The sequence below is a fragment of the Epargyreus clarus genome, unplaced genomic scaffold (assembly GCF_041222505.1).
Source record: "Epargyreus clarus isolate Ecla_fem2 unplaced genomic scaffold, WU_Ecla_fem_2.2 ptg000001l, whole genome shotgun sequence".
Lineage (NCBI taxonomy): Eukaryota > Metazoa > Arthropoda > Insecta > Lepidoptera > Hesperiidae > Epargyreus > Epargyreus clarus.
In genome coordinates, this window is record NW_027332209.1 from 13401889 (window position 1) to 13427202 (window position 25314).

Genomic DNA, 25314 nt, shown 5'->3' on the forward strand with positions numbered 1-25314 from the left:
CAAGCCCCTGTAACAAAAAAAATAATTAACTATTAATTTTATATGCCTTAAAATATTTAATTTAAAATAATTTGTAAGCTACTTAAATATGGACTAAATTTTAAATAATTTTGAAACGTCAACTTTATCATCTGGAGGCACGGCAGTGCCTCCGCCAAGTCGAGCCTATATATTAAATCATCAATTAAAGCTTAATATAAGATCATGCGGTGTTTGATAATTATTTTTATTTTAAATTTACCTAAATACGCCCTTATAGTTTTATATAGACCTGTGGTTTGATATTTATGTTATTAATTAACACGATATATAATTTATTTTGACTGGAATATTAATTAAAACCATTAATTAAATATAAATCAATAACTAGATTCGTCATTCAGCAGTCAACATCTTATACACAAAAAGAAATATTTCAAAGTTATCCCGAAAATATACAAAAATCATGGTCGCTATCGCAACGCACCGAGTACATTATGACGATATTTATTGTAAGCTTAGTTCACCGATAATAGTTAATTAAGACTCCCTTCAACCTTTGAGGATTACCTGATTCACGTCATACACACAGACATGTGATTATACAATCAATACTACTCGTATATACAATGATCTATTTCTCTTGTGAATTTCACATAATCATACATCCGACCAAATGCTGCATTTTGCCTCATAGGAAAAGAAAAACAATTTATTATTCGTATTGAGTTGCATGTGACACAATTTCTTGACATAATGACGACGCACAATCATAAGAAAAATAAATTACGTAGCCTATATTACAATTAGTCATCGAAAAAAGGTCTTCGAGATTTTCTAACTTTGTTACTTATTTGTTTTGTTTATAACTTCGTTGTGAGTGTTTTATGTAATCAAAGTTATTCGTTTATTATACCTATTTTTCTTTCTAATATACGGCCCTTATACGACGACTCTACTCATACAGCGAAGTTCATATTACCTATATTTAAGAAATAGTTAAACCGAATTTAAAGATTGTATCACAGAAATGTAGAAATATATAGAAATGGTAGGAATTTATAGAACACTAGTTTTTGCCCGCGGGTTCACCCGCGTTTAAAAGAAAATAATATGACATACTAACATACATAAAACTGAAAATTCGTACCTTCATTGGAACGACAGTGGCACCATCTGGCGAAAATTGGTCTTACCAACTCTGGAACCTTCGTGTGCTCATGGACAACAACTTTGCTAAAGATCATCACTTGATCAAATGCATAGTTTAGGATTCAATGCTTACCAATATCGATTAAAATAATATATTTTTTTGGTCCAAAAGATCGATTCTCCCATTAATCGATCTTAGATCGCTATCCCTAGTTCCTGTTGAATTTCCGGGACAAAAACTATCCTATGTCCGTTCTCGGGTTTCAGACTATCTTTGTACAAAATTTCATTAAAATCTGTTCAGTGGGTTAGGCGTGAAGAAGACACAACCAGACAGACAGACAGACAGAGTTACTTTCGGATTTATAATATTAGTAAGGAGTAAGGAAGTAAGGATTGAAAATATAAAGGATTTTCCATTAAAATGTGTCTGCAGTTCTACATAGGTAAGGTGGTTGAAGGTGAAGGCAAGGGTCACATCTCTGTAGACTTGTGAGAAATTTCAGAATGCGATGCGTTCCTCTGTAGTATTGGATCTTGAACCAATAACCTGTCACAAACCTGTACGCTTACCTCGCTTTGAGACGCTGAAGTCTTGCAGCACAAAGAATTTAATTATCTCTTGTGGATCCTGTCTTGGTATTAATTTCCGCTCTGCATAAAACTGTTTCTTATATTATTTTGTCAGCTGCAAACCGTTTTGTGTCCTATTGGTATACACGGGTTTACTCGTTTATTTTTAATAATATTAAAGTGGTTTTCGCCTGGTGGTAAGTGGCTACAGCCGCTCACAGATATCTTTAATCAACCACAGATAAATTTCGCTGCTATCTCTGAGCATTAAATCGTAGCACCATAGATAAGTATGTCTCCCGTAACACAACCTTCAAACACAGCAACTTAAAATTGTTGTTATTAGACAGAAACAGGCGTGGCAGTGGTGCCGCCGGAGTCGAAACACACTGAATCTACCACCTTCAAACAAGGTACATCCGTATTAGTTATTACGGACATTAACTTTCTTAGGCCCAATCACAGATTATGGCGCGTGTGTGTGGTAAAACCTCAGGTAGGAATATAATCCTATCTGGCGTTCATTACAGATGTCCACGAGCGGTAGCCACTTACCATGCTCGTCTGCTACTCCTATATTATAAAAAAATATTCTACATCAGCGGTTAGCAACCCGCGGCCCGAGTCTTCTTAGAACCTCTCCTTGCGGCCCGCGGACCTTCCTAGAAATCTAATTTCTCGTCCACGTCTTTTATACACAATTTATTCTTGTAAATGTTCACAGAGTATTTCTCTATTTACTTGGCTGTTTCCTGTTTTTCCGAGTACTTTCAGATGTATTATGTAACTACTAAGTGCCCGATTATGCCACAAAAATGCTGATCTCTACTATAAATGACTCATGATCATTCCGTCTTACCACGTTCTTTAAACCAAAACACACCCATACACCGCTGTTACAAGCCAGAAATAATTGTGACAAGGGTATCGTCGCTAAGAAAACTTGCCACAGCTAAACACCGCTATTACAACGCGACAAATAAGTGTGACAAAGGTATCGTCGCTAAGAGAACTTGCACCTTTCAAAATTCACCAAGCTTAGTCTTCAAAGTAGTTAGGCTCAATGACGTGTTAGCAAGTGTAGTTGAAACCGGAGTAGGATGACGAGTCCATAGTGGATGTTTCGTCACTGGTCAGGAGCCGTGACAATTGCCTGCCGGATGACCAATAATCGCTTCTTTCCTTCAATGTGTGGTCTAAGTCTTAAAAAAAAGGCCTCTCTTAACATACTAGTCTAGCGGTTAAAACTAGACCTCTCAATTGGAAGGCCAGGGGTCGAATCCGAGGTTGCACATGGACTGATTTTTTAGTGCTGCACATATAAAAAGTTAATTGTCACTTAAAATAACGGTGAAGAAAGACATCGTGAGGAAACCTATATGGTTGATATATGTAATCAACCCCAAATAACATTAGAGTCCATTTTGAGGTCGTCTACAGATGCTTAGTTATCCTGGAGAGCCCACCCTTCATACCAGCAGCAGCATATAGCATTGCTGTTATGGAGCAGAGGTGGTGTCTTCGGAGTCGAACAACGAAGCATTCAACAATATAGGTATGTATAAAAATCAACTTTTCCAAATCTGCCTTACATCTATTGCGTTTCAGAAGCAACAGCCCTAACCATAGTTGTTATGAGTCAAAAATAAGAGCGGCGATGGTGCCACCGGAGTCGAATCACTAAGCGTTATCTATTTTTGACGAAGCCGCTTTCGCTTATGCCTTGCGCCCGTCGCGTCCGCGGTCGCGTGTCAACCCACGTTGTCACTTCTTCGAATTGGTGACCGCTCACACTATCTCACATTTTCTTCACACGGCTCGTTGGAAGATAAAGAGGAAGGCCGGAATTGTTTCATCGTGACATCGCGTGACAAACAACCCTTAATTGTGTTTACGTTTAATTTAGCGATAAGTAATGGATATATATTTTAGTTTTACTGGGAAAGGTAATGTTTTTTAAGCATATGCCGGATTTAAATGTATGAGGTGTTGTTGGATTTGTAATAATTTTGGGAATAATATAGGTTATAGTATTATGTAAGCGGCTAATCCACCAGGCTATCGACATAGTATCTATATAAAATATGCCCCACTTTAGATCTTTCTAAGATATGTTGTCAACATTACTGTCTCCCTGCTGGGTACAGTCCTCTCAATGAGAGGTTAAGGTCACCGAACTGGCCAAGCGTATTATTGTAAACTTCACTTATTCTTACGATTTTTTTAAAAACTAAGGTGTGTGTTTCCTCGTTTTATCCTTCACCATTTAAGCAAGTGATAATTAACTTTTAATACACACTTACTATTTCGATAAAGGATAAAAACGAAATCGAAAAAAATATTTTCTTTTCCGAAATAATCCAACCACACTTGCTTCTTATCAAAAGTATTTAAGTACCTTATTAAACGAAGAAGGTTTGACAGTTTAACCTTCTTCGTTTAAAGACTACTAAATTGTTATTATACTTACCTTTGTATAATTATGATGACTAAACTCGACCCGTGATCCAAATGATTAATGAAAATACTCCTTTGTGTACTATTAGTAATAGTCGGCGTTATATTATGTATTCGCAATAGGTCCGTTCGATTTTCCTGAAACATCGCGCCATTTGTACAGCGAACTTCCGGTGGGGCACAGATTATGTAAATAAAGACTAGCTGTGTAAATATATTTCATAGTTATAACAAGTAATTAATTAAAAAAATCAAAAACCCGACTGCACCAAAAAGGCTGAAGTAGAATTTCCAAAAGCTGTGAAATAGGCATTTCATTATTTTTATCCAGAAAGCCAAATACAAAGTTTCGTAGTAGGTGTCTGCTTCAAAAACAAAAGATATTATCCTATTTTATCCTCGCTCATTTACGCTATATAAAGAACCTATGTGTAAAATTGCAGCACGCTTAAGTTCAGCGGTTTCCCTTTGCGTTGATCTCTGGCACAGCAACTCATTCCTTTAGTCAGAATGTCATCTCGATGTGTATATACGAGTATATATGTACTAGCTGACCCAGCTTACGTTGTGTTGCGATATAAATAAAAAATGTTAAGGGTGAACAACCCTTATCACTCAGGGGTAAAAAATAGATAGTGGCTAATTCACAGACCTATTGAATATGTATATAAAATTTGATGAAAATCGGTGAAGCCGTTTCAGAGGAGTACGGTAACTAACACGAGAATTTTATATATAAGATATATTATATAATGTATGTGTAATCTCCTCTTAAATTCCTTTATTTTGACAACCTACTCGATAGGTTTGGTTAAAACTTTTTTTAAAACGAAATGAAATGAAATGAAATTTGAAATAAAATTTATTTTTTGCCTATAAAATATATAACATCAGTAAATCAAAGTTTCGGTCATTATTTTACCTCATTATAGCTAGAATTTCATTATTTTTATCCAACAAGCCTAATACAAAATTTCATAATGTTTGCTTCAAAATTGACGATTGTTCAAATGAACTTTTAACCCTTATTTTACCCCCTACGGGGTTGATTTTTCGCAGGGGGATACATAAGTGCGTCCTTATTCCTATCCAGAAAGCCAAATACAATATTTTATAGTAGTTGTTTCAAAATTAAAGGATTTCAAAAAAACTCTTTTCGCCTATTTTACCCTCTCAAGGGTAGAATTTCCAAAAGGCCTTTCTTAGTACTTATTCACGCTATATAGTGAACCTATGTGCAAAATTTCAGAACTGTAAGGTCCTTGGTTTAGGCTTTACGTTGATTTCTGAAAAATGAAAAAGTCATTTAGTTAGTCAGTCAGTCAGTCACCTTGCTGTTTTATACATATACAAATATGTTTTTATAATCTCCGTTTAATTTCCTTTCATTTGATACCCTACTCGATAGGTTCGGTTAACTTTTTTTTTTAAATGTGTTACTATTTCGCGCCAAAAATCCGCCATTTTGATTTTTTTTTACTAATACCTATCTAAGGACACTCGGGCCATTGAGACAAATATAATGACACCTTAACTGTTGAAATTCATCCAGCCGTTTGTTAGATCGGATCAAATAAAGAAAGACAAACATACAAGATACGCGCGAAAAACATAACCCTTCCTTGACAGTCGGGTAATAAAAAAAAAATATTATTAATAAAAAAAATGCTTTAGATTTACTGAAACGATTGACTTCACTAGAAAGTGAAAAATAATAATTAAAAATAATTATTAAGGTATTTTTTTCAACAGCGGTTAAATAAAGTCGGTTGGTCGACAAAAAACAAGAAAGGTAAGCATAAGTATAGTTGAGAAAAGTTTCTCAACTATACTTATGCTTTAGTCCCCATTGTTATTATTGGATGATAGCCGATAAGCCTTGTCTAAATTCTTATGGTGGTTTTGAAACATCCGACACAGGCTGTCTAGTATTCTGTGTATTCCTTCATCAATCGTAGTTAGCCAAGTGGAGTATGAGTTAAATCCTCGTCTGATTGGAGACTCATACGCAAACCTTGCAACCCAAAGACAATAATGAGTTCATGTTAATTATGATGAATAATGTAACTATGTCCACTTAATTTAACCTTTATAATTTTCAGATTGACAGACTACAGACTTGAGCAAGTTTTACACAAATAGCTGTATATGACAATAACAATATCTATACTGTCTGCGGATGTGATACTCTTTGACCTGCGCGGGCGCATTATAAAGAACTTAGAGGTCGCATACGCAGCCCATCCGCCGGTCAGTCCGCCTCCGCCGCGCGAGTCGTACACACGTTAGCGCGCGAACGAAAAAACAAAACAAAATGTTGTTTTACATTACCGTTGCCGTGCTCCTGGCCAGTGCTCAAGCAAAGTTTTACACGGATTGTGGTATTTATCATATTTTTTTTCTACACACTAGATAAGAAATAACCTAACCGTGCAATAACAAAATGGACGCATTAGCATAAACAGACAATTAAGATGCATATTGTTAGCAAATTGACTGACTTTGTAAGCAGATATCGGCGTAAATCAAGTACTTAATTAGATCTTTTTTATTCATACTTATGGCTTCCTACTTGAACAATGGTTTTTACAGCCAAAAGGTAGCATTTGCCCTTGCAAATAAAACGTCTGATATTGCAAGTATTCGATTACCATATGTAACTATCATTTGCGTTTAGATTTAGTTAGAATAATTGTCATTTTATGTTGTCGTCCTTTTCATTTCATTGTTCAAAAAATCTCTGTGAAATTACTCAAATTAAGCTTAAAAAAACGCAATTATATATTTAATTGTGGGCATTATCATATTATTCAGTGAGTCAAAAAATAATTAATTCTCCCCAATTTCAATATTGTTTATATCACGGCGTGCGTAAATGGACGTTTTACGCACGCTTCGCGTGCGCAAAACCCCCATTTCCGACCCCGTAATATAAAATTTTATACAACACGCGGACGAAAAATGTTTTTCTGACTCGTGTGATTGCAGTCCTCGCCTGCGGCTCGGCCTGCAAACTCACACTTGTCAGAAAAAAATTTTTCGTCCTCGTATTGTAATGTACTATTTGCGGCGTAATTACGTTTTTATACGGTCATGCATTCGCACAAATAATAACAATCGGAACAAACATTGGCCAACGTGATACCAATGTTGGGCGAACTATTTTAACTGCAACCTATTTACGGTTCCTTGTTGGTCGCAAGTATTTCCTTAAAATTAGTCCAACAAGTGCCAATTGTTAACCGCTGCTTTAAACCATATATAGGGCTGCCACGATTTTAAACAAAAAGAGTATTATTTAGTACATGTAATAAAAAAAAATACGTGTGGCACTCGGAGACTGCCGCGGTAAAGCTATTGCATAGCATTTTTTATGCTATGAAGTCGCTCAGAAGGAATTCCAGAAATACAATATATTCTTCCATAATCATCAACATTTACATTAATACATCTTTATCCACTATTTTATCATATCTCCATTATATAAGACATTGCAAATATCAGCTGACATTTCATAACTCCAAGCAAGACTGAACATTCTAAAATATAAAATAGAAAAGTATTTAATAAGTGACATAAAGTATTAACAACCAGCAATATAAATGGATCAATGCGATGTGCCTGTGACATTTGGCCGAATGTTACAGGTACATCGCATTTTTCATTAATAAATGCACTTTGTTTATTCATATTTAAAACACTTTGTACACAAATTATTTGTACCATAAATCATAATGGCGTTTTGATTTTGTGCTGTCAAGTCTGTCAGTTGTAATTGTACGTTTAAAAATAACAAACACTCTTTTACGTTATTTTATCAATCCAGAATTCAACATAGCTTATGTTGATAAAACGTATTATTTGGATAAAATGGTAATATAATTTTGAATTTTATAATGGGAATATAAAATATACTTCACGCAATTTTAAGATTTCTGCACGGATTATAAAAAAAATGTGTATTACTGCCATCTGTGTTCAAGTTGACGAATTAAGGTTATCAAATAAAATAATAAGGAATGTAAAATAATACTTTATTCAATTATATCCATATTTTTCTATTGACAGTCAACAACTCGGTTGCCTGGAGACTTGATATCCAACAGTCCTCCACCGCTATTTTCACTTACACCACCAGGGGCGCCGGCAGCATTTGGTCAAGGTGACGGCGCACCAGTATGCCATTTTCAGTTCTGACTTCATAATGGAGTCTACCTAATCTTCGGATGACGACTCCGAACTCCCATTTAACTCTTGGGTTGGTGTAACTGCGGACTTGTACCTTATCACCTTGTCCGAACTCCTGCGTTGGCGGTGCATTGTAATGTAATCTGGATAGTGGGGCGGATTTCTTAAATAAGGCATGCATATAGGTTCTTACCTCTCTGCCGAACATTAACTGATAAGGTGATAACCCTTTTGTATTAGGTGTACGTCTCAAGCGTGCCTTGACAGTTAACAGTTTATCAAATAAACTTCCGCTCTTGCTGATATAAAAGAACATTCAGGTATTAGCCGATTATTTTCTTTTTGTACATTCAAAAATTTAAATTTTAGCTTTGTATATATTTCTTCAAACTCGTACCTGTATTTTATTTCCTCTTCTAAATTTGTTTCTTCTGTAAGCCATTCAATTTTTTCTTGAATCGCGTAGAATTTGTTCAAATTTTCTTGTAAAGAATTCAGTCGTATATTTATTTCTTCAATGTTAATTTTTTCTATTCCCGAAATGTAATTTTCGGTTCGTTTCATTAACCCACGTAATGTGGCTCGTATTTCCTTATTGTTTTTTAGTTCATTCGACATCTCGTCGCCAATATCAAATAAAATAATAAGGAATGTAAAATAATACTTTATTCAATTATATCCATATTTTTCTATTGACAGTCAACAACTCGGTTGCCTGGAGACTTGATAGTTGGATATCAAGTCTCCAGGCAACCGAGTTGTTGAAAGGTGTTACTTATTTTCGTTACGGAATTTCTCGATTCGGTCGCCGCGCTCAAAGCCCGCGATAAAAGCCATGCAATAGCTTAAAAGTAAATAATCTGAGAATAAAGTGTTATTGGTGTATGTTGCTATTTTAGCGGTTATGAATAATATTGTTATATTGTCGAAGAACATTGACCCCATGTTAACATTCTATGTTAGTAGGTAAATAAACAAAAGAATGATACAATAACAATAGAAGACTATTGTTATTTTTTGTGAACAATAAAATATATCCTTACATCGAGTATTCAAGGATAATATAAGGACAATAGGTAGAGTACCCTCATATACTTTATTGCCTTTGCAGATTATAAAGGACGTTAATATGTAATAACATAGAATATTAGATTATAAAGTATGGGATGGATTACAAAGGGGGCAACTCGAATCACATTCGTAAATATGATTAATTTATAAAATAGCACATATCAATGCTTATTCTATATGTTTTACATGCCTCGGAAGCTTTAAAACAAAAAGAATAAAAAAAAACCAATAGGATTAGATATGTTGAGTCGATATCGCTTTTGTTAAAAACGAAAATAACTACTAAGCTTTTTGTTTCCAACTTATAAGCATTTCTGTCTATTTTTCTCATCCCTATATCGTATGTTAATTATTGTACACGGAAAAACGTCGAAGATTTTAATAACGCATAGATTTTTTGATAACAAAATTATACGCACATTAATGGCTAAAAGTTTCCACTGTTAAATTGTTGACCAAACTAACATTATTTTTTGACCGAGTGCTAATACAAAAACTTTTTTCTTAGTTCTCAGTCAAAAAATAATGTCTTAAAAAACCGAATCACATGTTTCAACTCCCAAACAGTATTTACTGTTATAAAGCAGAATTAAGTATGTACTACACCTCTTTATAAGTCTTAGAACAGCATATATAAGTCTCATTTTTGTACTTTTTATCTAGATATAAACACGTGAATGAGATCTGCAAAAAAATCTGTAGATATACCACGATAAGCAATTTATCGCGTTATTATGGTAAATATACAAATTTTAATCAATTAAAACATTTTAACGATTAGATTCGGTTTATGTTTACAGCCTTTACAAAGATAATTGTACGGTAACGATATCTGTAGAGTGTGTTATTAAATTAAACTGTTTTTCATTAATCTTGCCGATCTCAAATTTCAGATTTCGTTAAAAAGTATTGTTTTAATATCACATAATTAAAAAATGCAATATTAGTGGGGAAAAAAAGTTTAAGAATATATCGTTTTTATTTTGGTGCTCAAATTTTCTCTAATTTTATTTATTACTCTATTACTTATTATTTGTTTAATAATCCATGTTAATCAATTTCTGCCTACCAATGTTCATCCTTTGCCTCACAGAATTGTCAAATTTCGTCAAAATGTACTAGGCAAAAGTTAAGATTAATTATTAATAACGAGGATAAATAGTAAGTAATTCATTGGATCACAACATAAGCTGTATCAACCTCTAAAACTAGCAAGCTTACCCGACAGAAGTAAATATTTTAGATAACCTCTTTCCTTCGAAAAGTTTAAAACATGTATACTCCAAAAAATAGTACGTAAATAAGACCAGCAATTCTTTGATTTAAAGAGGCGTATTTTTCAGAAGAATACGGCTCGTTACACACGAGTACATAATATTTGCTAACTTTGTTGTTGCTTGTGTCTTTGACAATCGTGGCGTAGTGGGGGTTTATAAATAAAATCTTATAGATCAAAAGCTGAAGGCATAAGGTCACTGCCGCTCTTGGACGTCTGTAACCAGCTCTATGTAGACCTACCAGAAAATAATGGCAATACTACCGCATGGAGAATTAGAGTGGTGTGATTCGCTTGTGATGATAAGGTTTTGTGATTCGACTCCCGCGCACCACCGCCACACCAATTTCTACCTAATAACAGCGGTGTTAAGCGCTGCTGTGTTCTGGTTTGATGGGTGTGGTAAGAAAAACATACTTTTCCAAATAGTTCCAGCTTAGTCATTAGGAGTGGCGGCGCGTCCGTGGCCGACCTCAAGTAGGAATATCTCATCCTATCAGAGGTTGATTATATACATGGGCGGAGTAGCCACTTACCAGGTGAACTGCATGATCATCTGCTACTCCTATATCATTAAAAAAACATTATAATATTATGTTTTTTTTAGCTTACCCGTGGCAGTCGGATAAAAGTAGGATAAGATCATAAACTAGCCCCAGTTATTATTATTATTTATATATATATTATTATTATTATTATTTTTATATGTTATTTATCTCCCTCTTTTGAAGGGGTAAAGTATATGGCATGCGGACCTAAGTCAAGCATGACACATTAAATAGAATAGGTTGAAGAAATAGATGATGACGTAAGGAATTTGCGTGTTATGCGGCAGGTGTTGAGGATGGTAGCTTTCTGTAACAAGTGATGTGAATGTGTTGGCATTTGGAGGATATTGAGGCTTTGTGTGAGGGTTTTGGGTATTATACCAGTGGACGATAAAACTATAGGAACGATATGAACAATGCGCGCTTTCCATTGGGTTTTTAATTCAATGGCTAGGTCTTGATATTTTGTAAGCTTTTCTGAAATTGTGGACTGTATATTATGGCTGTTAGGGATGGCTATGTCAATGATGTAAACAATGTTACTTTTCTTATCGTGCAAAGTTATATCAGGCCTATTAAAGTGAATGGTTTTGTCGGTTATTATGGTCCGGTCCCAGTAAATTTTGCAAGTTTGATTTTCTAATATTGTGGCTGGTTTATACTTATAATATGGATTCTTTTTAAGAATGAAATTATACCTATGCGCTAAATGTTGGTGAACTATTGCAGCTACTTGGTCGTGACGATGTTTGTAATCAGATTGTACTAGGGATTTACAGGCACCGGTAATATGTTGTATAGTTTCTGGAGCTGAATTACAATGTCTGCATAAGTCTGAGGGTTGATTGGTGTCTTTAATGATAAATTTCCTATAATTTTTAGTGGCAATTATCTGATCCTGTATAGCGAGCATGAAGCCTTCTGTCTCGGGAAACAGTTCCCCTCTCATGAGCCAATCGTTCGATTTTTATTATTAACATAGCTGTATTATTGATTACCAAAAATGGAAATTTAATGATTTGTCAATATCAGGGTTGTCAAATTTCAATATTTTGTAGCCAAATATTAGTTAGTCTTATTTATTATTAATTCGCATTACATTTTTTGCTATACTTAATCAAGTATAATCAGTATAATCAAGTATAATCAAGTTATAATTATAACCGTTAGTATATAAAAAATATTTATACTGTGGCGTAAGTCGGTACGCGTCATATATTTCCACGTGCCTGACTCTATCCTTCAAACTAACACAGTAGCAGTTATAGGGCAGTAGATAATTACATAAATAACAGAGTATAAATTGCCTAGATAACATAATAAATAGTTGTGCGTTAAGTAATCGTCATTACAAAGTAATCCTATAAATTATGTGGTAAAGTAGAGACACTTATCCGAGGATATAAGTTGGACCAACTTAGTCCTCAGGTGGTGTGCAATAAAGCATGCTTGTTTGTCAATGTGATTTGTGTGTTCATTGTTCTATGGCAATACACGAAAATTTAAGATTAAGTATACATAATTTTATATACACGCTGTAAGATAATACTCGGGTTTTCGTACTATATCCTGTGAAAAATATATAAGTACTTAAGTACTACATTTTTTGTTATTACAATTTTCAATCTAATAGTTATTTGTGTGTTAGTTATTTATGTAGGTAATAAAATTGAATGATTCAAGAATGATGTTTTCATCAAACTAAGTAAATAAATAATAAGATTTATAAATTACATTAGAAAAGGTATTTCTTATCTATATAAATAAAAAATTACATGCATCCGAAAAAAGTTGACAACCCTAACCACTGAATAACGTATTATATCTACATTTAGTTATCAACATGATATCTACTTCACAAACGTGTCTAGAATGGAATAAATCATCACGCTTCGTAATCTATTTGTCACAGATTATGTTACAAATGAATCAGTTATAAATGAATTATGAACATAGGTATCTACGTCTGTTATTAATAATGAATCTATCTAATGTTTTGCTTACCAACGATCGACATAATTATTTATTCTATCCAATGGTTGTGGAACTTAACAAAGATTGACTTTGAACAATTTCTTAAATATTGTCAAATTTCAATCTTTAAAGGTGGATAGATTATTTATTAATAATGGCGATAAAGAACTGTCGTAATGGTAATGTGTAACATATTTTTCATTCTATCATAAAATTGGTTTATAATTGCGAATGTAAAGAAATTATTTACATAATAAAATAAAGCACTAATTACTACTATGAAAGTAAACTTATCGATAACAATATTAATTATAATATTAATGTTATCACATAAATATTTAGGGTCAACGAACTCGAGGTCAGTTATCACCAATGGCAACATGTGGGGTGATAGGCGAACCTGATTTATATTTCGCTCGGAAAGCTATTGAATGTTTAACAAAAGGTTAATGAAAATAATGTTCATTATAAATAATTAAGAAATTCTTAATAAAAAGCGCGCAATATATATCTATGTACTTATTGCGTGATTAATAACCTAACCTACATGGTAGGTACTACATACGGTCTATACATATATGTATTACGCGTAAAAAGCAACAACGCCAACGCGCAAGACCGCACTACAAATACTCGAATATTATTAAGTTAAGATTAAAACTACTTCGCAACAATCCGCTACAAATATGTATGATGGTATATATTTTAAACCATGCAGTATGCATATGTATGCAGTATGCAGTATAAAAAAAATATATATACCATCATACATATTTGTAGCGGATTGTTGCGAAGTAGTTTTAATCTTAACTTAATAGCATGGATTTCCGCAAAGTAACGCCTGATACAATTAACTACTCGAATATTGTTACAACATAACAAACAAAACATATAAATAATATAAGGTAGAAAACAAAAGGTGACAATCTCATTTCATCAGTAAAAGATTAACGTAGCAAGCGAGTATGCAGTCTACTTAATGGTAGGTCATATTTGTTGTTATTATTTTTTATATTATAGGAGTAGCAGACGAGCATGCAGTCCACCTGATGGTAAGTGGCTACTGCTGTAATCAACCCCAGATAGGATTAGATATTCCTACCTGAGGTCGGCCACAGATGCGCCGCTACCCCTGAGGACTAAGCTGGAACGCCTTGGAAGTCTGTCTCCCTTACCACACCCTTCAAACCGGAACACAGCAGCTCCTAACACTGCTGTTATGAGGTTGAAATAGGTGTGGCGGTGGTGCCGCCGGAGTCGAACCACAAAGGGTTCTACCACCAAGCACTTTGTTATAATATAGAGAAATAACAATCATGAGGCTAAACTCCCAAACAACTAAATAGATCCATAAATAGAAACATTAATCAGCAAAATATAATTCGAAGCTCATTTGAAACCCAATTATCATAACTGTACCAGTAACAACGTAGCATATATAATATGCAATTGTAAAATAATATTTAACTAGGAATTTAAAAACGTAATGACACATACGAGTAATTTATGTAACATTACATTAGATAATCATGTCCAGTGATTGGTCACTGCCTAAATTAGCCAATTTAAAATCAACCAAATGTTACTATCTAAATGGTCATTATTTTTAGATAAACATTACGTGATTATAACAATCGGTTATTACTATTTAATAACTCAATAAAAATATATGTTACACAACATTTTTAAATGACAAGAAATATTTTTAGAACTTTTTTCATTTTTACAAACTGTTGATGTGAGTTATTTTTATAAAAACATAGTTATTCTGAATTAATTCATAGATTTTTCAAACACCTATAAATAAATACACCTTTACCTTTGAGTGCTTCTTTTAAGATCTCTCGGGTTTCCTCACGATGTTTTCCTTTACTGTAACAGCAAGTGAGAATTTATTTATAATACGAACATAACTTTGATAATCCTGAAGTTCCTGGAATTTGAACCTGGGACCCCTCGATCGAGGGGCGAGTTTCACTGCTTTTTCCATCGTGGTGAACTATGGCCTAAATCCCAATAATTATCCCAACACCTATTTGTGCCTAATAAGAGCAGTGTTGAGCGCTGCTTTATTCCGTTTTGAAGGGTGTGGTAAGGGAGACATACTTTTCCGAGGCGTTCCAGGTTAGTCCTCAGGGGTAGCAGCGCATCTGTGGCCGACCTCAGGTAGGAATATCTAATCCTATCTGGGGTTGATTACAGATGTCCATGGGCGGCAGTAGCCACTTACCATCAGGTGGACTGCATGCTTGTCAGCTACTTTTATATAATTATAAAAATATGAAGTACTAACAGCAATGGACTTAAATATATTAAACAGTCAAATTATATGTTATTAATGGAAATAAACGTAAACGGTAAGAAATAAGTAAACTAAAGGTTTCGTGAAAACAGATTAATTTAATGGTTCTCAGTAATTAGCATTGGAAGTAATGAGATATTGTTTAGTTTAAGTAATTATGCTTTGTCTGGAGACTCGTAATATAAATATGTATTAGTTACACTAGTGCTTACTTTAGTTAAAACAGATACGAGCTGTCTATCTAGATGTCCTTGCAACTACGAATGGAAACTATATGTATAATTATAGAGTAGGTAGTAGATCTACAGTCATCTAGACATTATATGTTATTGATGGCTGATTTTAAGTACCTAAATGAATTGTTAGTTGTTTACCGCATTATTATATATTTTATTTGAAAAAATGATTTGATTTTCAAAACCTATTAAAAAACTAAAAAAAACTGTTAAAGGGTATAAAATATCAAGAAGTATAAAGTGCGTTACCAAATTCCTGTAACACACACAGTACTGAATACTACACGAAAGGTTTCGCGAGGTTTTCTCCTTTTAAGCTCATTTACATATACATATACAGACTTGAGTGTGGCAGATGGACGGTTTTTTGATCAGAAACTAAAAATAAAAAAAAATTGAAACCAAAATGTTGAGAGTCTGTCTCTATAAATAAAGGCAATGAAAATAAAACTTTACAACATTCGTTTCCGGAAAGTAATGCCTGACATTGCTATCAGTAAGATAAAGTAACTAACTCGATAGAGTACATAATACCACAAATTACTCATTGGATGAGTAAATAAAAATTCACGTGTAGCAATTTTTAAAAACGCTTGCTGTTACAAAAAAACTTTTTTTACATACAATTGTCGAATGTACTATTTATTAACAAACACTTTTTGAATTTTTGTAACTTTATTTACGCCCCACTGCTGAGAAGGAACTGAGGAACTTCCCACTGCTCCAATGAGGATGTACGGACTTGGAGGATGTACAGGCTAGTGGACAACTCATATCGGATATTTTGTTTCCGCTAACACCTCCGAGAAGGTTTCATGACTCAATAATAACTACCGGAACCGACCGCTTAACGTGCCGTCTAAGGTACGCTGGCTTGATATTACAATATTTGAAGGTGGTAGGTTCAACTCCGAAGACACCAATGCCACACCTATTTCGGCCTAATAACAACAGTTTTGCGTTGCTGTATTCCGCTTTGAGAGGTTTTTTTATAATATAGGAGTCGCAGACAAGACCCATATAGCCAATTAATTTATGGATTATTGAATTGTGGAGCGAGATAAAGTTATAAGTCAAACACACTTAACATAATATAAGAGTAGCAAACAGTAGGCATGCAGTTCACCTGATGGTAAGTGCCCACTACCGCCCACGGACATTTGTAATCAACCACAGATAGGATGATTTATTCCTATCCTACGTGAGGCCACAGATACGTTGCTACCCCTGCGAGCTAAGCTGGAACACCTCGGAAAAGTATCTCTCCCTTACCACACCCATCAAACCAGAACACAGCAGCGCTTAACACTGTTATTATAAGGCAGAAATAGATTTGGCGGTGTCACCGGTGTTGAACCACAAATGGTTCTACTTTAAAAAAACCGCATACCATCAGGATAGCATGCCCGCCTGCTATTTCAATATTATATAAAAGAAAATAAATCTTACTCCAATTATAGATACGATACTAGAAAATTTACGCGTTAAATCTGTACGTCACACTTTAATAGAATTTGTTACGCTTAAAATTTTTGTGTAAAAAACAAAATCCTTGAACATAATTGGTTGAACATTGCACGGAAACCCGATTTTTAACCGGATTATTTCTACTAAACCAGTCAAAGGTAGTTTGCTAAGATTCACGTGCAATGCAATATATGATATAATGATTAAAACATGGAGCTTTTAAAAAAGGTGCAAAAAGAGCTCTCATACAAAGCCGGCGATGCATTGGCGACTCTGGTGTTGCAAATGTCCATAGGCGGCGTTGACTACTTTCCATCAGGCAGCACGCCAGCTTATCGTTAGGTTAAACAATAAAAAAACCTCGAAAACGTAAGAATGACAAGAATAAATAACCAGAAAAAATATATATAAAAACGAAATACAATATAAATAAGAAGATAATAAATCTCTTTTTGACTTGAACCGAGACAAGAGAAGGTAATCTTTAATTTAATCTTGTTAGAAAAATGAAAGGCTCTCGTAGGAATATAATCACATTTATGAAGAAACGAGGTCTAAGCATTTATATACCACAAGGGTCGTGGAAATACTAAGCCATAGCTGTTTTGGAAAATTGAAATAAAAACATACGAATAAGTGGGAGTCGAACGCACGCAGAGAGGGTTCTGTCCAAACATTTTTTTAATGTACTTATTACAATCAGATCAACAGATAAATAATAAAACCTTAAAATATCGGCTTCTTGTATGCCCCTTTATTTTTGTTTTTATTAACTGTTGTTAAGCGGTCATGTAAAAATATTCTTTAAACATTTCAAGTGTCCATCTATTATTGTTAAAGATATAGAGCCTTGTGAACGACAGACGGATAGACAACGAAAGCTTAGTCATCATCATCAACACGGCACGGCACGGGATCCTCTCAGAATGAGAAGGATTAGACCATACTCCACCGTGCTAGCCAAGTGCAAATCGGTAAACTTCACATACATTTAAAAACATTTTTTTTATATCTCAGGTTTGCTGGTTTCCTTACGATGTTTTCCTTCACCGTTTAAGCAAGTGATAATTTATTTCGAAAGCTTAGTACTAGGGCCCTATTTTACCTTTTGGGTATAGAACCCTAAAAATAACTGTTTCTTGTTATTAAAATAAATAAAAACGTATAAAGAACTGAATATATCCATGTACACATTTTTTCACGATATTTTACGTGTAAAGAACATAACATGGATAATTCCTTTTGATTTAAAAAGAAAGGCACAAAAGCTTGCACAAACGGCCGAAACAAAAATCATTCAAGCCCACAGTTCGCCTCTACACCTGCATACTACCTTTAAAAATGGCCTCCAATAGTATGCATCCGAGCTGAAGAACAACAGGCAACAAGCAATCCACACCCGCTTCCTAACAAACGCTCCATTCAGTAGGTACTGTTTAAAAAACTTACGATTAGGGCTGTCAATTTTTATTGCGAAATGGTTTTATTACATTTTTCAAGCATTCTATGTTTTCAAGATAATCTATAGAATATAGCAGATACGCTTCAAGATAGTATTTTGTGAAAAAAGTCTTATAAGAACAAACGTATTCAGTTTTTTATTAACTTTTAAATTCGTTTTATTAATTGTTATAGGAAAACTTTATTTTTTGCGCATTTTGCCCCTTTTAAAATCAGGGGGAAATCTTCGAAAAAATACGGAACTGTTTATGCGTCCATTTACTTGATAGCATACATACACTTGATAGCATTGTTGGTAACCCTATAATCGCAGTGCACACGACAACGACTCTTATTTCATTTACAACACGACGCATATCGTATGGTTTAAAGTGGTGAATGGTGATTCAGGTCTCAAAGACTAATTACGACATCGGATACGGGACGGCGAGACGTCGCAATGAGAGTCACGTGACGTGACGCGACTAAGGAAAAGGAATTTTAATCTATACACACATCTATGTATTTTAATATATATTGATCGTGCAGTCCAACTGATGTTAAATGGCCATTGCCGCCCATGGATATCCGAATTAACCCTAGATAAGATTAGTAGTATCTCCCTGTACATCGTTCAAAGGGGAACACAGCAGCGCTTAAAACTGTTGTTTTCAGACACGACGCATATGTGGTTTGAAGTGGTGAATAGTGATTCAGGTCTCAAAGATTAATTACGACAGTCATCGGACACGGGACGGCGAGACGTCGGAATGAGACTCACGTGACGTTTTGCGACTAAAAGGAATCTTGTCACGCGGCAGCGTGGCAGTCAAGTTTTCGAAAAATAACTGTGCACATAGTAGTGCACATATTATAACACACCAAACTTTTAGAGGTACTTTTGACCCATGGAAGTTGGTAGAACTCTCTTTCGCTAGAACGATCAACTCCGGCGGCACCACTGCCACACCTATTTCTGCCTAATAACAGCAGTGTTAAGTACTGCTGTGTTTTGATTGAAAGGGTGTGGTAAGAGAGACATACCTATCTGAGGTATTCCAGCTCAGTCCTCAGGGGTACTGCGCATTATAGGGCGATCTCAGATAGGAATCAAATGTAATCTGGGGTTTATTACAGATGTCCATCGGCGGCAGTAGCTACTTACCATCAAGTGCACTGCTCGTCTCCTACTCTTATATTCCAAAAATCTTTTGACCCTTTAATAACTACAAAACTTTTTAAATTACATATTTTATGTATATGTAACCTATACCTAAACATTTTTTTTAATTCCAGGATCAAAGTTGGGTGCCGTGCAGAAGGTGGATGTCGGGGGGTGCGCGCCGGAGGCCAAAGAATGCATACTTAAACGAAACACCAATGCTACCATGAACATCGATTTTATTCCTTGTAAGTATAATTCCTCAACTGACTTTGAACTCTACCAATTCACATCGGCCTAGTACGGTGGAGTCTGCTCCCCTTGAAGAAGAGATAGAGGCTTCAGCCAAGACTTTGTTATGAAATTGGTAGAATGCTGTTGCCTATGATCATTCGCAACCTCATCACATTCGCAACATCTTCTGAAGACTAAATTGCCACTGTCCCTTGTAAGTCTTCAGTCCATGCAGTAAATAAAAGTAAACCAAAACTCCTCTCCCCTCCTCGCAAACAGAATCAGAAATTAGAATGTACGTAGAAGTAACCACCATACAGATATATGGCCCTCATGTCACCCAAAATAAGTAAATCAATGACCCCACCTCCCTTTGGTGCTTACATTATACTAATACTTTAGCTAAATAATTTTGAAAACCATATCGATATTTTCTCCGGATTTCATCAAAACAAACTCTTATCGGGTTACGAAATATTTATCACAGCCACCCAAAACAAGAGTTCAATCACCCTACATTTTAGATTTAAACTCAATATCGTATACAGTTCATTGTTGTTTTAAAAAAATATTTGTGACTATTTATATCCGTATTGTTTCCCACCGACAGTGGCTTGAATTCACCTGTACAATGCGCATTGATTGGCCGAATAATCCAATTTGCATGCAGCATTTTCCTGGGCTTTCATCTGGCTTCATTTCGACCCGATATTGTCAAAATGTAAACAACGAGCTTTTGCCCGCGGCTTCGCTCGCGTTATGAAGTAATATATGCATCTAATATTTTATCCCCTTGGGGGTAGAATTGATCAAAATCCTTTCTTAGCGGATGCCTACGTCATAACATCTACCTGTATGCCAAATTTCAGCCCGATCCGTCCAGTGGTTTGGGCTGTGAGTTGATAGATCACTATGTCAGTCAGTCACCTTTGAGTTACATATATATTTAGATAATGTACGCAACAGGGATGAAATTGCAAAACATTTATAAAAAAGAAAAAGAAAAAGCAAAAGAAGCCTGCCTTAAAAGACAATTCCGTTATATCTTTCATAGCACTTTAACTTCAGTTGAAAATACTTTTTGTTTTACTTTAAACATAAATACTTAAATAGCAAAAGAGAATGCAGTCCATCGAGTAGTAAATGGTCACCACCGTCCGTCGACATTTTTTTTATAATATAGGAGTAGCAGACGAGCATGCAGTCCACCGTTAAGTAGCTACTGCCGCCCATGGACATCTGTAAACAACCCCAGATAGGATTAGATATTCCTACCTGAGGTCGGCCACAGATGCGCCGCTACCCCTGAGGACTAAGCTGGAAGGCTTCGTAAAAGTCTGTCTCCCTTACCACACCCGTCAAAACGGAACACAGCAGTGCCTAACACTGCTGTTATTAGGTAGAAATAGGTGTGGCGGTGGTGCCGCCGGAGTCGAACCACACAGGGGTCTACCACCTTCAACATTCAACTCCATATAGAACAGATGTTCTATTCCTACCTGAATCCTTTGTTGTTACCGATAACTTTCGGTCGAACCATACTGATTCTATGTTTAAACCTTTTTTATTCTACCTCAAGACTTAAGCACTTAGCTTTATAACATTGTTTTTTATTGATTCCAGCAAAAGACGTAAAGAGTGTAACAACTGAAGTCCATGGCGTCATCATGGGTCTACCAGTGCCCTTCCCGCTTCCTGAACCCGACGCGTGTCAAAACAACGGACTTACCTGCCCATTGAAGGTAAATTTCATTTTTTTTTAATATTTATCACATGGCGGAGCGGTCACTGGTCTGACACACTGTTTTCCGGGTTCGATCCTTGGCTAGGCTAGGATATATAATAGCTAAAGGCGCCATTCCACCGCGATCAAACGAAGCAAGTCATTAAAATCATCATTATCATCATCATCGTAATCTCCATCATCAGCATCGATGTAAACGCGAAAACAGATCCGCCGATGCTATAAATATAGAAAAATATTTACATTGAAAAAAATGGGATTTATATTCCATAATACTCAGAAACAAATTGCCTTTACCCAAATGTCTTGGTGAAGCTATAATGGTTTCAAATGGCCTAACTTACCGCCATAACGAAATATTGTTCTTTATAATACTTGTTGTGTAACGGAAGTACAATAAAACGGGGTTATTGTGAGCTTCCGGGAATCTTAAGTTCCTCCAGTCTCGTTAGGGAGCATAAAGGATACGTACCGATATTTATAAATGTCTGTTAACGCTTATTATTACATAAATTTCTTTGTATGTGCGAAATATTTCCTTTTGATATGTATTGAGAGTCAGCTGTTTCATATATGAAATCGTCATCGAATATAATTTTGCACATACTAGGTACATAGGTACATAATGGTACATATGATAGAGTGTAAAGCAGTTTGTGGCAATAAAAACCAATTCATATTAGAAATATCACCATCTCATTATCGAACCAATACCGCCCCACTGCCAGGCATGGACCTCCTCCCAAAAAAGGGTCATGCCATAATCTATCTGGCCAAATACGTATAGATAGACGGATGTATAGATTTCATATACAAACTTTTTGAAGTATTCCCAAGCATATAGGTTTCATATTAAGCTAACTTTTTTTTATAATGTAAGAGTAGCAGACGAGCATGCAGTTCACCTGATGGCAAGTGGCTATTGCCGCCCATGGACATCTGTAATCAACCCCAGATAGGATTAGATATTCCTACCTGAGGTCGGCCACAGATCCCCCCTACCCCTGAGGACTAAGCTGGAACGCGTCGGAAACTGTTTCTAATAGGTCATTTTATTAATAAGATTTTCACAAAATTTGTATTACTTACTACATAAATTGATAAAAACATAATTGTAAGCTTTTCAGTAATAACCGCAAGTTGACAGTATTATATGCTAGTGAATTGTAAGGGATGATATTGAATTACCTTTGATTTCATTTACGCAGAATTATTGACTTTGCCACGAATTTCGGACAACTGCGGTAATTAACTTTGATCGTACATTGGATTTCGAGGAAGGTAATAATTAGATAAATGTTAGTAAAAGCCATTTGTTTTAAATATTCAGGCTGTTTGTAGACTTTGAATAATATTCACTAAAATTAATTCTAGAAGTTTAGTTCAAATCAAAGTCACCTTTTAGTTATATATTTTAGCAATTTAAATATGAATATATGTTATTTTAGTATTCATAAACGAAGTCACCTTGCTTATTTTTATTTTCCATTTGGGTTGTTGAAAAATTATAATTATTTGCAAGTATTATTTTAATGCAGAATACAAATAAGGTAACTGATATTACATGGGTATTTTTCGCAATGTTCTCAAAATACGTATTTGTCGAAGGGTTTTTTTTTTGTATTTATTGTAGACGTTAAAACAGATTTGTAATGTTAATAAGCCGATCAGAACATTTTTAAAACTTCCAGTCTTCTCAATAATGTCCTTCGCCGTTAAAGCATGCCATCGTTTATTTCTAATCGCACAAAACTTCTGAAAGTCAAGCGTATCTGGAACTCGAAGCGTGAACCTCCGATGTGTGAGGAAAAATTCAAATTAGGATACAACTGCTATACCTGCAAATAATTTAATTATTTTTTCAGGCGGGTCAAGAGTTCCACTACAAAGCAACTTTGCCAGTCCTGAAATCATACCCCAAGGTTAAGGTGGACGTTAAGTGGGAACTGAAAAACGAAGACGACGAAGACATCGCTTGTATCCTGGTCTCCGCGAAAATCAACTGAAAAGCTTACTAAATTTTGGATATACCCGTCAAACACTTTTATAAAATTCTAAAAAAGACAAATCTTTATATTACTTAAACTTTACAAGATTTTCCATAACTTTAATTTTCCAACAATTTAATTTCTATAAGTCATCTCGCAATTAAAATAACTGCATTGTGTAGCCAAGAAAAGATTTCAAAATAATATAATGAAAACATATTAAATTAAAAACGAAAAGAAAAAATATTAACATATCCAATAGGTGTAATAAATGTGTCATGTAAGTTTTAATATATGGGTATTTTTAACTTTAAGCAGCGTTATTCCCAAAAATAACAATATTGGCCTTTAAAATAAATAGGTATACTAATAATAATAACATCACAAGGATATTATAGGTATGTATCAAGAAACACACAGTGCGTTACCAAATTCCAGGAACGCATTCGTCTAAATAAAAAAAAATCGTCATTGCAGCATTGTTTTCAAAAAGAATTGACCCTTTTTGAGACTTGTCTCAAACTGAGCATATTTACAAAAAAATATAACAATTTTTTAAAATCTCTTATATCACAATGCAAGAGTGTGTAGGTATATCGAATGAATGAAGAGCCTCATAAAATCTGTATCATTAATAATTAAAAAGCTTCTGACTTTAATTTAATTGCAGTGACACCACTAACTTTTTGGAAAGTTGTAAAGATTATTTACATGTTCTTCTTCTGATTATTTACATCTTCATTCTTATTAGGAGAAAGTACGTCTATTTTCATTCCTATGCCTATAAAAACAACCTTTGACTGAGTCTAAAAAGGAAAAAGTACTATTTCTACCTATATCCTTTATATCTGTTCTACTTTATATCTTTTCAACACGATTTCTATTTTCGTAGCATTTAAATATGGATGTAGACACCTGATATTGTTGTCGTTCGTTCAAACTACCAAATACCACGTGTAACGTGATATTTTATGTTGAATCGGATGTAGGTTCGACAACATTTCATTATAAAAATATTCCGAGCTCTTACACAACAATAATCACGCAACCAAATTGAAAATAGATTATTATTTTTAGTCTAAGGCAGACTAAAAAAAGTAGGGTATAATTGATAGTATGAGGCTCTTCAATCAGTTATTTTTACTTAAGTGTGTATGTATTTTGAGGTATTACGTATTTTATATGATGTTTTAATAAAGTGACACTATCACGCACTAAGTTTGCTTTTAATGAATCTCGTGGAGATCTTGCCGTACAAGACACGTTTTGAGATTTTCATGTTTTCGTGTTGTTCACCAAAGTTAGGTTATGTTTTGTACAATAAGAATAAAAGTTAATATTGAGGTATTGGTTCTTTTATTTCTGTAAGCACCCTTGAACATTTTTTAGACATATAAGTAATTAAAGTAACAAGCGTGGAAGTTGCCTGAGGATTTCAAACTGACTTGGTTTGAAGTTACAGATTCGTTGCTACTCTTAAATATCCAATTACCCTTCTTATCAGCACACAGCTTAGTTTATCA

The 25314-nt window shown here is 34.6% G+C and overlaps 1 protein-coding gene across 1 annotated transcript; it reads left to right on the forward strand.

The window, feature by feature from the left end:
• The first annotated feature begins 6383 nt into the window (after positions 1-6383).
• On the forward strand, positions 6384-24264 carry LOC140754175 (ecdysteroid-regulated 16 kDa protein). Its single transcript, XM_073089155.1, has 4 exons — positions 6384-6542; positions 19960-20073; positions 21683-21801; positions 23669-24264. Exons 1-4 carry the CDS (start codon positions 6476-6478, stop codon positions 23807-23809), a joined length of 441 nt encoding a protein of 146 aa, XP_072945256.1. The 5' UTR covers positions 6384-6475; the 3' UTR covers positions 23810-24264.
• The last annotated feature ends 1050 nt before the right edge of the window (positions 24265-25314 follow it).